This window comes from Meles meles, chromosome 7 (genome assembly GCF_922984935.1).
Source record: "Meles meles chromosome 7, mMelMel3.1 paternal haplotype, whole genome shotgun sequence".
Taxonomy (NCBI): domain Eukaryota; kingdom Metazoa; phylum Chordata; class Mammalia; order Carnivora; family Mustelidae; genus Meles; species Meles meles.
In genome coordinates this window covers 118,082,890-118,097,233 of record NC_060072.1, presented here as the reverse complement: position 1 = coordinate 118,097,233, position 14,344 = coordinate 118,082,890, and the positions used below count along the sequence as shown (strand labels likewise).

The window sequence follows — 14,344 nt, the reverse complement described above, 5'->3', positions numbered from 1 at the left end:
CTTGTGCTTTCTACAAGGTGTTATTTGATTGTTGTGTTTTTTAAGGCTCTGTAGCTTTATTTTTTAATCTCCCTCTCCTTTTTTTTTCTTTTCTTTTTTTTTTTTTAAGAAGTAGCTTAACTTTTTAAGTATGAAAGAAATGAAATCATTGTGGCTTGGAATCTGTTTTCAGTAAACTGAAGCTAATAATTAAAATAATCCTAAAGATAAAAGTTCTCATGCTTTGGTCAGTCCTACTCCTCCCCCAAAATGAAATTAAACACACAAAGGGACTATTTTCTCTAATGACGGGAGGTCACAGCTTCTCATTGAGTTTAGGTAGTCCACAAGATGGCAGCATTGAAACGGAGAGAAAGGTGCCTAGGGCATCTTGCCAGTTGATCTCAAAACCATTCCTGTGTACAATAAGGGAAGTATAGTACCGTAACACTGTATTAGGGTCAGGCTGAGATCAGATCTTGTTTTGATCTTTTCTTTAACTTTGTCCGTGTTTAACACGACAGGGCTTGCTTGCTTTCTTCGGGGAGCCTGGCCGCCATCACCCCCTCCCCCATGTTAACAATGGTGGGAGGGATTTTTGTGGAAAGATTTAGTGAATAGATAAAGGATGATTTACTTTGCAAGTTTCTTTCCTAAGAAACCTTTTGCAAATGCTAATGTGGAATTTTGGAAGGAATGCACCCTATGCATTGTCAAAACGGCGCAGGATGGGTTCTCCCTTCCAGGGACAATAAGACCTCGCAAAGGGTGAGCAGAGCCAGTTGGGGAAAGCCACTCTGGCCAGCCCCATGATGTGCTAAGGGGCATACTTTCGGTGAGTGCAGAAGGGTTGTATTTCACAGCTATGGTGTCACTGGAGAGATATATTTCATGTCTCGTCTATCATAACCATGAAATAGGGCTTCTTAAAGCATGAGAAACCCTCTCCAAAATTTACCACTCTTTTACGCAGCAAGATTGAATTATGCAGATGAACTACAGTCTATTGAACAGTGACTGAATGGTTGAGTGACCTTGGATGTCAACACCCAGGAACCTGGAATGTACTGTTGCATAATCTCCTGTTAGGAAATGTTAATATTGGAAAATGTTAATATGTATGTGGTTTTGGGCTTCCTCCTTAAATGTAGTTTATAAGACGTGCATAGGCAGCAGGTCAGTGAGCCATTACAGCACACACATTTCTGGTTGTATTTCTGGCGAATATATTAAATTTATCGTATAGTATAGAAACCACACCATGCATTATTTTGGCTCTCAATATTCTGGTGGTATCATAAAATCTAGGAGTTTGGATGTGTTGCTAATGACTACGACATAGGACAGCCTTGTTTGAGAGGAGGGTTCAAGCATTTCTGCAGCTGTCCTAAGCGACTGTCCATATTGACCTTCTCGTGTTTTCTCTGATTCTGTGACTTTAACAAGGGGATCTGCTCTAACCTTTTGTATTTTACTGCCCTTTCATCTTCTTGTCCCGATCATATAATCTATGGCAAGCTTGTTAATTTAGAAGAAATATTCTTCTTTTTTTTTAATCCATGCATATGGTCGGGGAGGGGTGTGGAGTGAGAAGATGTTGACAGTTCAGGCCTGGCCAGAAAGGCTACGAGACACATAAAACAATCACACATTTACAGGGAGGAGAAAGAAAGAAAAAGAGACAGGAAGAAGAAAGAAGGAGAGAAGCAGAAGAGCAAAGAGGAGAAAGAAAGAGAAAAAAGCAAACCGACGAATAAAGTAACTATATAGGACTAGTGACCTTTCAGTCTTCAGAATATTACCCAGGCCCTGTGGCTGCACAATTCTCATTAAATTCATTGGGAATAATCTGGCTAAATCCCTTCTTGACTCTTAAAAATAGCAGGAAACAATATTCTGAACTTAAAACAAATTTATAGCCGCCGTGCGCGAGCCCAGCTGCACTAGAGGAACCTATCTTGCCCGCATTTGAATCATTAGCACCGTGCATGCACAAGGATTTAATTTTGGAATCTGGTATTCAGAACTTCTTTTGAGGATGTTAACTAGTTTACTCTCAGACAGGTCTTTCAGTCCAATAAGTGGAGGGGCTCAAGCCCTTGCAATCCTGGGTCACGAATCGACCCTCAGCTGCTCTAGGGGTGTTTGAGATACTCAGAGCGTGAGAGATTTCAGCAGGGGAGCTGGCTGGAAAATGCAGGGTTTCTCATCATTTTCTGGGAGAGCGTTAACAGGCTTTGATGCGTCTGATCACAACCCAGACAGTATATGAGTATTCTATGTCCACTGAGTTTATGATATTGATAAGAATCCTCAAAAATGAAACCTTAAGACTCAGCTCAGGTCTGTGGCGGCTTCAGCAAAGTCAGACTAGATGAGAGTTTAGGGGTCCAACTGGCTGCTTGTAAATATGCCTGAAGAATCTGAAACCTGCAGAGCAGTGTGGATCACATTATCAGAGTGGTGGGTCCGACCACTGGGTGAACACCTCAAAGCCAGACGTGGCCTTGGACTTGGTACACATGCTAGGCCTCATGCACTGCTCTAAACATGGGCTTAGCCAGAACGTGACAATGAACAGAACCCCTCCAAGAAGGTCCATTATCCGCAAACACTGGGAGACAGATTCATGGCTCAGACAATGGAAAAACAAGAAACCGAGGTGATTTGGAAAGGACTCTGGGCTGACCGTGGAACTCAAAACCAGAACAGACCTCCTCTCTCAGTAAGTCCTGTGGTTTGACATGAACTAGTTCAGATGGTGGTGGCTATGGGTCTTCCTGGTTCAGGATTTGCCCATCTGTGCTCTGACCACAGCACACCCCACTGGATGGCTGGCCCTTGAACTCATACACCAACCGCATGTGTTCAAGAAGCCATTGCTGACCTTCAACATCCAGAGGGAAATTACCCCATTTTGGGATCTGGTGTAGACCTTTCTATTATCTCCAGAGCTGTTGCCAGACTTTCAGTTTTTCAATGATCCCTAGTTCTTTTGATCGGCAAGAAGTCAGAAGAGATGAGATTAGTTCACTGGCAACTTCAGAGGGGTTTTAATTAACTCTGGCAAGAGAAAAAGCTAATAGGGCAGGTAACACGTTTGTCAGGTTACTAGAACTTCCGTTTGACTCCTCAGCCCTCTTCCCTATCACAGAGGGTCCCAGAGAGCCAGCCGGTGCTACTCTATAGAGAACCACCGAGAAGGCCCAGGCCGCACAGGAGAGGCCAGACTCCTGAGAGTCCATGCAGGGTCATGGCGCAACCTCGAAGGCCCTATCTTCTACCTTGGAAAGATGTCCTTTGGACTACAGTGTTTTCCGAATTTAGGGGAACAGACGCTCCTCTGTTTCACCTTTCGGTCGCTGGGGGGTGTGTGAGGCATGGGGTCACAGGAATTCTGTCAACCTGAGCCCACCACAGGGAAACCCGGGGTTAAGTTCAACCGAAGAGAAGTTTGTTTTGCAGTTTAATAGGTCAATGGTGACAGCGTCCTTTGAGGAAGCATACTAATTAGAGCAGCCCTTTCTACTTTCTGCCTCGCTGGGCAGTGCCATACTGTTGAGGAAACATTGATATACACCACACGCCCCATTAATAAATGACTGTGGGGGCCAAGGCCCAGTGCGCTGCGATAAAGGAAGTGGGAGAAGCTGGAAACCTGACCTGTTCACCTTACTCTAATGATTAACTTGAAAGTATTTAAAAACTCTGATTGCTCGCACTGATGATTTCCCTTCGTGTGTGTCCATGGGGAAGAATTTTACAGAATCCTAACAATGTACAAAAGGTGGGGGGCAGAGGTTACCATTTAACTGCTGCCGGCCCCCAGTAAACAGCAAGCCACGGGTCTGAGAAGTCATTAGGCTGTTCTATTAATAAAAGGAGGCGGGGGGGGGGTGCTCCCCGGGGCGCCGCTCTCCCCGGGCACAATCATAGCCGTGGTTTCCGGCACCCCCATTTCGTGGCACGCCCACTGGAAATGCTGTTGTCACACTGCCAACTCCGTGGCAGGCAAAACTGACAAACTTTGCCTGTCTCGGTTTTGCAGGATTGTGATGAAAATAAATAGTCAGGCTGCTGCCTGTGAGATTTCCTTCTCCTGGAGTTTGCAAACACAGTCCATGTCCTAGATGTGCTGCGTTAAACAAAGTATGTTACCCAGTTCCTTCCGTCGAGAGCTGGGATTGTCACCATTTGGCAATTACTGATGGAGAAGGAAACCTCATTCCCTGCTGCATATACATGTGGATGAAAGGAAAGCAATATTTATGGCTCATGCTTGGAGACCAGATGCTGCGTGGCATCTCTCTTCTAGGACTTTGAGAGAAGCTGAAACCGAGAAGCGCGGCAAAGCGCTGCTTGGGGTTGGGGGGAGGGGAGTGGCGCATGTGAAATCCCCTATTTTCTGTGTTTTTTATTTTTTTGATACCTGATTGTATGGTGCTGTCTATGATGGTTGGCTTCTCTGTGGTCAGCACAGTGGTACCGCCTGAAAAACACACAAAAAAGTAACATACGAAAATCAGAAAGAGGAAACATTGTGCATAATATGTAGTAAGGAAATGCTGTGTGCTCAGGTACATCTGTTCAAGGCAAACCTTCTCCCCAGAAAATCCTTCCTTTAATTCCACCTGTGGAAATCGTTTTACTGAGATTTTACCCACCGCAAGATCAAGCGCGCATAAACCACGATTTTGTACTCAACACATGTGTTCCTAAAAGCGTCCAGGCTGTACGGAGGGCCCGAGACTTCGTTCCAAGGGCATTCCCTGACTCCCCGGGCTAAGCATGCTACACAGTTGGAACCGTGGAAAAGCTAAAGCCTCCACATGTCCTCAGTGACGTGGGAATTAAACTTGACCTGGGCCTCTGAGCTTCAAATAGTTTCCCAAGGTCTCAGATGGGCACCTTCAGAGGCGGCGCTGGGCTGCTCCCCACAGTGTGTTTGGAAAACTGAAGCTTCACGTGGGTGGCAGGAGTTCCTCCTTTCTTTAGCAGCTGAAGTGGTTTGGTTTTCCCGAGGACAAATATTCTGCCCAGCATGTGATTTGGAGAAGCTGCGGGAGAAGCCAGGAGCAGAAACACTTCATCACAGGCCCAGAGCCCTGGAAGATGGCTTCGATGACCTCCTGAACCAAGTCAGCTTCCAGTCAGCTGGGGTTGACTTTGGGATTCCGGGCGAAGGAACCAGGTGACATTTCAGCTTCACCCTCTTTTGTTCTGCATCTTGCTGCTACTCTTTTCTGCTCCTCCTCATTAAACCTCTGTTTTTGTTTTTAAGATTTTGTTTATTTGACAGAGAGAGAAAGAGCACAAGCAGGGGGAGAGAGAAAGGCAGGCTCCCCACCAAGCATGGAGCCTGTTTCAGGGCTTGATCCCAGGACCCCGGGATCATGACCTGAGCCGAAGGCAAACCCTTAACCGACTGAGCCCCCCGGGCGCCCCTAAACCTCTGTTGTAAGGTAGTGTTTTTGAATTTGCCAACCATAAGAATCACCCGAGGGCCTGCTGAAGCTGTAGTTGCCAATCCACTAATCCTCCTCAGACCTCGCCGAACCAGCATCTCCAGAGGTAAGGCCTTGAAATCTGAATTTTTGAAAGCTCCTCAGGTGAGTATTAGAACCTACCACGCGTGGGAGACACTGGCTTGCTGTTTATTACTTAGGTGTTTGAGAAAAGCCATTTCTCCTTTTGTGTGTCTGGTATGGTCAGAGAGCATGTATTTGTTGCCCCAAGATAAGGCCCTGGGCAGACTCAGGGGCAGGCCAAGGGGTGGGCTCATGCGAATTATGGAGAGTTCTGGAGGCGGCTCTCAGGTGTCAACGTACACCTTCCAGTGGTATCGCTCAGTCAAGTTCTGTGATCATTTCTATTCTGCCCAGGCCCCGCAGCTTCCACAGATCAGAAATCATCCCGATCGTGAATCAGAGAGCCGTAAAATCATGCTCTTGGGATGGTGTGAAGAGTTTGGAGCTAATCGACTGCAGTACCAAGTCATGTTACCCTTGGTCTCCCCGTAAATATGCTGGATGAGCGGTCGCAGGTGTGCGTGGCCTCAGTGAGGCAGGCGCTAGGAAGAAGGAATTTTATATATTATGGGTTAAGAAGGTGAATCTATAATGGCAGAATTGGAGGGAGGCCAGAATACATTAGCGTTCTGTTCCCAGTGGTCTTAGGGGAGAAAGACTCAAGGTGAAAATTCACTTTTTTAAAACCGATATGCATTATCAGTTTTGTTATAGGTTGGGAGCCAAATTCCGCTGTTGAGTACACACAGAACCAATGTGAAATTTGGCCTCCCGGTGCCTTTGAAACCAATTGTGTTATCTACTGACTTCAAAGGCATTTGCAAATGAGTAACTTCAGGGGTGAATTTTCACCTTGGCAAGCAAGTACGGGAGAGCGCAATCTCTCCTCATTTCCATGCATTCGGTACCGTTCACCTGGAATTCACTGTTGTTTGTAAGTAACAAGCATATTGCTAAAATACTTCTTTCCTGCTATATTCAAAGCGTTACCCTAGGAGGAGAGATCCAAGTGACGCCATCTGCATGAAGGAACCAATCATCGTTCGAGAGAGCATTCATCCTAATTTCTACCTTCCCTCCGCTTAAGGTTAAAGCGAGGGAGCTTTTACTTTGGCTCCGTTATACTCAACATGCCCAGTTTGAGGCTTTGATGGTAAAGGCTGTGACAGAAGGAGCAAGGAAAGTGCAGAGCTATGCCTGAGCCTAGGACGTGAGCTGTTCCTATGCGAGAGGATATCTGGATGGGAGGCTTCTGCTTCCCGCAAAAACTTCTACACATGAGCACACCCTTTCTCAGAGAAGGATAACCCATGGCTCCATAAAATAAAATGAGTGAACAAAAACAAAGACAAAAACAAAACCCAAGTCGGCTGTTAATGCAATAAGTGAAGTTGAAACATGAGATTCCTACTGAAATCACCTCTTCTTGATGGGGCAGGGAGCGGGTATTAACAAGACCTCTGGAACTTCCTAATATATGTATGTATTTCTAGATATTGAGACAAATAGGCAGACTTGAGAAAATGGCTTTTCTTTTTTTGCCACGGTAGTATGAAAAAAAAATCAGAACTTTTTTCAGTGTAACCAATAAATGATTTTAAATGCTGTAGATAAACTATAAACTTGTAACTCTTCGAAGACTGTCAGTGTTTCCACTATAAACGACCCATTTTCTGTGGTGTGTTACTCGTTGCCGTACATAATTTGCTCCAGGCTAACATACTTGCCCTGTTTCATTCAAAGGCTTTAGTTTCAATTGATTCAGTCATGAACTGATGCAAAAATAAGAAGGTTGGTTGTTCTGAAACGAGGAGTAAATCTGAGGCTTTGTTTCTAATCAATATTAACTGACCACTTTAGGGTTTATAAAGAAAGAACCCTCTCCACAACAGGGCAATTGAAAGGGTATACTGTGATGAGTATAGTCGTTCCTTTTTAGGAGAATTTCACTACGAATGTGTGATGGGGTCCACGAAAGGCCTGAGGTCTGTGGCAGGGTGTTTACAAGCAATCCTGGGAAGGTTCCACAGGACCTGGTTCATAGAATGGTACTCTGTTCTTAACACCAGCTGTAGGGGTTTCAGCTTGAACTTGACATCTGACAAAGAAAATGCCTCTGCATTAATTAGTTTTTGTGGCTTGTGGCTACTTACATACAGGATTTGTTTTCAGAAGCCCATGGTAACATTTATTGGCCCTATGACTGTAAGCGATTATCCTGGAAATTTGGAGGGGGGCAGCCTTAGAGCTGGGATTTAAATGGAAACCCGGTTCATGGTACTAAATTTCTGAGCTCGATTTGACCCCTTATTCTATCTGAGAGTGGAGCTCTCTCGTTCCTTCAGAGGAGAGCTTTTGAAGTAATTGGAAATGTACTGTGGGACGTTTCCTTGCAGATTTCATATTAATGCGTTAGCCAATAACATGGCACTCTTATGAAGTTAGATGGGAACGCCTTCAGTTTCGCCCATGGAAATTAATTATGTGGGCTCTCTGAGTCCCTTTTGGGTAAAAATAAAGACCTGCAGCCAAGGGCTCATGTTTAATGTAAAATGAGAGTCAGATGCTAGATGAAACTGCATTTTGACCCGGGTGGCAGTAAAGGTCCCACAGTGCCTTTGGCCACAATTGGGTGAAAATCCTACTGCCTTGGCGCATTTCCAACTGGTACAATCCCATTTCCCTCCCCCTTGTCTAATATTTCCTCTGCTATTCCAAGGAGAAGAGAAGGTCACTTTCGAGCTCTCAAGGTTTTAGAATGTTACGGAGTAATACCCTAAATTAATTAGTGAGGTATTTGGCACACACCATCCCTGATACATTTGTTAGTTGTTCCTGATGTGAAAGAAGAACTAATTCTGCCTTTGTAGGTTTTAATGTAACAGGATTTACAAAATCCCCACTTAAAAGCTGCATTTCGAACAGAAGCCCAATTTCATCAATTCGTTGGGTAAAGGTTCCACTCAAAACATTTCACCCTGGTTAGAAAACGAAAAGAAACGTTCTAAAGTGTGTGGTTAGTATGGGTCATGCGTGTGTTATGAGGGTGGGGTTTGAAGATAAGGATGAGTCGTGCACATTTAGCCATGGTGGAGAAATTCTTATTCGATTAAGACCACCCTAGCCTCTGGCTCTGGAAACGGCTCGAATTATTGTTTTGCACGGTGGTGGCAGGACAGCAGGAGGGAAGGAAGACAGCTCCGCAGCTCTGCCACCACCTGGAACCCGGCCATGGTCACGGCCGGGAGGAGGTACATGCACACACACACACACACACACACGCACACGAACTAGCCGGTCTCAACCCCAACATGACTGAAATGGCACAGCAATGGGATGAGGATGGTTTCTGCACCTGTGAGCTGGAAGTCATCACCTGTGCCGCTGTGGCAGTTGGCCTGGTCGTCATCACATTCATCCACCAGGTTCCCGTTGGGAGTGGTCGGTCCAGCTGTAGGTGCTGAAACGAGATCCAAGGATTATGATCTCACACCTCTGCAATGTACTTGCAGGGCTCTGGCTAGGGAATCCTCGAACACCTTTGCAGAAAACTCTAATCCATGGTAAAAAGGCCAGGAGCATGGCTTGCCTCTCTTTCAGGCACTAAATATACTTGGATTTGGCAGAATGCATTGGGGACTGCTTTGTTTTGGGATTTGATCACTATCTGCCGAGGAGAGTTGGCAGCCCTACCATTTTATACATTGTTATCTACATAAACATCCTTTTTCTGGAAAGTGCTTGAGTTCTCTCAGTGGTTATTTATTCATGATCCTGGAATTGAGAACTTTGATGAGAGAGATCCTGCTTCAAATGTTTCTCCTTTCATTTTCAACGTGCCAGAGAACTCGCTTGTCGTAAATTCTTTTACATTCTTAGGATTTGCTAAGTTTGCTAAGTTGGTATTATAATTTTTCCCCAAAAGGGAGTCTCAAGATTCTCTTTTAGGACAATATTGTTCTTTATTTTTTTTTAAATTAGATTTAATCCATTTCCCTTTAAGTAAGCTTCACAACTTGGGACCCCCCTCTCCGGGGGCAGGTGTTTGAGAGGAGTTGTCTTAGATATCCTGGGGTCATTTTCCCTGAACTCCCTAGGGGATTGCATTCCAACCCTGGCAGGTAGTCCTGTATCTTTGAGCTTGTAGTTGAAAAGTAGCCAACATTAATCAAAGACGGCTTTTGAAGTTCTTTAAATTTAGTTTGGTCTATTATTTTTCAGCCTGTTACTCATTCTTGCAATCTGTTTAATATTTTACAGTTTTCGGCATTACATTTCACTTTACAAGACTCAAGATAAGGTACAGCTCTCCTGATGTCTGAGAACTAGACAAGACACTGGGAGAGGGGGGTGTTGGGGGGGGGTGCTGTTCTCTGAGAGCTTCCGGCCAGTAGGACTGTATTGGTAACTGCTTCTTTCTCAATAAAAATTTGATACTCTTTGTAATTATGCTTAATTACTGAGCAGAGTTATGACAAATATAGAAACGTAGCTAGTTTCAACTTCCCTAACTGCCCAGGACACACACCGATAATAACTAGGGAGAAAGTGCGTTCCATCCAGGTGTACAATGTAGACTTTGTACAATGTCAAGCACACATTCTGGATTCCACTTGTAGCTATCACTGAATCAAGAGAACCCTTCCCGGAGGTCCAGATGCTCGTGACACTTTCAAGTATTTAAAACTCTCTATTCATCTTCCTTACAGTATTTATTGAGAAGGAGTTCCTCATTGGAAGAGGCCCAGGGTAGGACATGGTTTAAATTGAAAAAGTAGAAAGTGAATGATCTTAATATCCCAATTTTACTACTTGAATATATTTTCTCTTCTGTAATTCTCTAATTATTTCTCGTAAATGCCAGCCCAGAGTGGGATGGACACGTGTGCAAGGCTGAGTTGTAACCTCTGTCTTTCTCTGTCCCTCTAGGTATCTTCTGGAGCGTAAGGCATGGAGTAGATATTTACTAAGGGCCTGTTAATCATTTTAAGGAATTAAAAAAAAAAAAAAAAACACTCCCTTTCACCAGTTGTGTCAAAAAGCTTTGACGTTACTTTCCCCGGATGTTGGCTTCTCCTATGGCTCCGGGCAACTTCCTCACTTTTGTGAGCGCTTGGAAACATCTGCAGCAAATCTCTTCACCAACCGTTTCTACCTCACTGCAAGAGTTGACACTGGCAAATCGCCACCAGCCTCAGTCTTTTCCACCAACGATTCATTCCACCTCTTAAATCAGTGTTGCTTTCCAGAACCCAGGCTAACGACCTGACCATAGTGGCAGACTCCCTTTTCCAGATGAGCACATTTCTCAGCCAGTGGAATGAACGTGTCTGCAATTGGTTTGATCTGCCTGTCCCTTCTCTTTCTTGGCACCTTTGCCAAAGTCCCAGCACATAGTCATTGTTAGTCTGTGTTGATAGTGACTGGATAGTTCAGAGGTCTGAGATATGACTCCAGATATAGAAACAACTACACAATAAAGAATGGGAGATAATGGCCTGCTTTAAAATAAATACATACAAAAGTAGCTATGAATTATTCACTAGGATGGTGATTTATAGCTTGAGATTCTCTAGTGCATAAGCAGAGTTTTATGATGTTTAATGGGCTCAAGAATGTAATTATATTTGGGTAGCTCAAAACACAAATTATTTTGAAACCATGAGAAGGTGATATTAAAAAGCATTCTTCAAAACAACCATGAGCATATGCTCAGTTGATTAACATCTGGGAACCAACAATAGCCATCCTCAGAGTTAACCTGAAGAAAGACCTTTATGGGGATGGAAAAGTTGGTTACTCATTGATGCTCAAATCTAAGGCAGATGGGAATTCTAATGCACAAAAGCATTCGATGGTACAATAAACAAACACGGCATCATTTTTCCCCCCAAACATTCCTTTTATTTATTATGTGATAAAAAGGCAGAGCTGCGTGCAGTTCCAAGGTCAGTGTGTGAAATGAATTTGTCCTTGGTATGACTTTCATATGATAAATTTATGCAGTAATATCCTTGAACGGATCTCAGTGCCCATTCAGACATATTATCTCATGTAAAGTTTTGTTTCTCTGCAGCAGCCTGAGAAATTCATTCAGGGTAATGCTGCTATTTCAGTCTGTCAAATGCCCCTTCCCACTAGGATGTGATGGTAGTTACCTCTGCAGACAGAAACTTGAATCAGACATAGATGGCTGAACAAGTCTGAAAAAGTCAAAAGAACTGGAGGTTTCCAGGCGTCGAGGGCAAACTGACTAGCGAGTGGAAGAGTTTACTTGGGAGTGATGGGAGTATCTTCCATCACAGAACAATGTCTTGGTTGCATAAATAATTGTGAATGTATTAAATGCCCCTGAATTGTTCACTTAAAAATGATCAATTTCCTATTATGCGAATTTCGTCTCAATAAATATTTTTTTAAAAAGTCAAAGGAGGCAACCCACAGAACCTGAGGAGAGTTCTGCAAACAACCAAAACAAGGCACTGTTGCGTGGAGTGTGCTGGAATGTCGAGCCTCCCGGACTGGCAGATCCAGAGGCAGGATCACCCTGGGGAGAAACTAGCCATGTGCAGCAGCACCATCAGGGGCATAAATGCATGAAGAAAGAGATTTAAAAACTGGGGAACTAGAAGGCACTCTGGGAATTGAAATTACCTTCCAGTTCACAGCCCAGCAGCTCCATCCGCAGCCCTAGTCCTCCATGAGTGGCTCTCTCAGGGTAGAGCCTGATGAACCGTGTGGAAAGAGGTGGAAAAGTCCGCAGCTCAGGTGTATCGTAGTTGTTGTTGCCTTCAAAAGACTGTGAAGTATGAGAAACGCCATTACTGATAAAACCTCCCTTTCGGCAGAAGAGTCCCCCCCTTCAGGACTCTTGATAAGGCAGAGAAATAGACTCCATCCCACCGCTTCATGAATGGCCGACACCTCTTTTACAAATGAGGAAGTGGGGAAAAAACCCAATGATTAAACCTTCTCCGAGAAGTGACAGATGTCATTTCTCAGAAACTTCGGAGCACACACGGAGGCTATCGCAGAAGCTGAGGGTTTAATGAGACACGTTTTCAATGACATGCTGATGTGCCTGGGAGAAGAGACACTTCCACCACTTCCTTGAGGTGGAGGAAGATAACTCAGGAAGAGAAGCTGCCATTTTTCAGAGCTACAATAGACAGCACATTTCCAACAACGATGCCCGTTACATCCTCTGAAAGGAGCAGGTCCTAGTTTTGCTAAGACCCATAGAAGAGATTAAACTCCTGAAGTAGGAGATACTAAACTTAATGTCATGCAAACGCTAGTTAGTCAGGAACTGGGGTTCTTCCAACCCACTGAAATTGCTCTTTACTGAAGCAGTACCACCCGTGGGAGGGAGGCATTTGTACATAAAAGACCTTCTCATCTCAGGAAGGTAACAAGGGTCCTGAACATGGAGTGAGGTTCTGGGCGGGCTGAACTGCAGTGTAAATGAAGTACGTTCCTAACTTGAAGACGCTGTGGCATTCTTCCGGAGCCAGGCCGCCCATGGCTGGTGCGGCGACTTGATTATTTTAGTTCCCTTTTTACACCGACAGGAAGGTCAAAAACCTTAAGTGGAATCATAAAAAGTTGGAACAGTAACTTTCGCAAGAAACAGATAAGACTTCTTATGTCCTCTTCTCTCAACATCATTCTTAATCCTGTCCACGGTGGGAGGTGGGGAAAGGGGATTAGGAAAATCAAACCATCTTATCATTAAGAGTGTCTTATTATACGCCTCAAACATTGCACGATATTTACAGGTGCAAGGCATTGTTCTAATTGCTTGAAATAGAAGAATTCATTTAGTCTTTAGGACAACTCCATGAGGTAGGTTCTATCATTATGCCCAGCTTACAGATAAGGCACAGAGAGGTTGAGTAATGTGCCCATGGCTCTATGTATAACAAGTGTCAGAACCAGGGTTCAAACCTACGTAGTCTTGACTGGTGCCCTTAGAAAGGATCTAGTCTAATCTCATCAAATTCAGGAAACTGAGGTCTATAACCAAGGCAACATTTTAGTTTTCTTAATGTTTCCTTAAATGTACTACAGTTTGGAGTACCAAACCTAGTGGATCAGATTGAGTGGACGGCCAGACCCAGGCCATGTCAGTCAGGAGCGGGGAATATACCCGATGACCGGGTCAAGACGTTCCAAACCAGCAAAAGATGTGATTATTCTGTGGGAGAAATATCAGGGCTAAAGGGGGCACACATATAAGAGAAGAGAGAACGACTGGGTGGGCTGTGACATGACTGGAGGTTCTCTGAGTTCTAGAAGGAAATTAATCACCCTTTTCCAGTTCAGAAAAGCCTCCAGGAATCTAAAAGGACATGGTTAACATAGCCCCGCTTCTCCCCCTTAAAGCTTCCTTCTGTTATTTTCACGTAAATAATAGTAAATTCACAATTGGGGTTCTGCATTCTTGATGGAACACAGTTGGCTTCCAGTCACTGAGAATCTGACATACGTTATTGTTAGGCCCAAATAAGTGTCGTCAATGAGGAATAATTATGATGAAAACATTGCTACACATGCCTATTCCGTAGATGTTAACAAAGCTCCAACAGTCACAGGAGAAAAGCACTTAGAGTTATGGAATCCGGGCTCTTCTTCTCATTTTAACTCGAGTCAAGAATTAGCACAATGTAAAAACATTATAAAAGCTGCCGGGGATGAGCTGGGAAGAGTATTAGCGATGAAGAGCCATGTGGAACCAGGCTAACTTTGTTAACATGAGGCTGTTTGTGAAGTTATCTTTGCGTCCTTTTACTAATCGTGTTTTAGAAGAAGAGAGCTCTGGGGCCTTAGATCCCCTC

The 14,344-nt window shown here is 44.2% G+C and overlaps 1 protein-coding gene across 4 annotated transcripts in view; it reads right to left on the bottom strand.

Annotated features, from left to right (window-relative positions):
- NRP1 (neuropilin 1) overlaps positions 1-14,344 on the bottom strand; it is a 135,775-nt gene that overhangs the window by 10,945 nt on the left and 110,486 nt on the right. For 2 of the 4 annotated variants that reach the window (XM_046013001.1, XM_046013002.1), the window contains exons 10-12: positions 12,162-12,306; positions 8,863-8,967; positions 4,409-4,468 (exon numbers count right to left, since the gene is read on the bottom strand). In XM_046013001.1, coding sequence (XP_045868957.1) covers positions 4,409-4,468; positions 8,863-8,967; positions 12,162-12,306 — 310 coding nt within the window. The remainder of the gene's footprint in view (positions 1-4,408; positions 4,469-8,862; positions 8,968-12,161; positions 12,307-14,344) is intronic. The other 2 variants (XM_046013003.1, XM_046013004.1) reach the window with 1 other exon arrangement.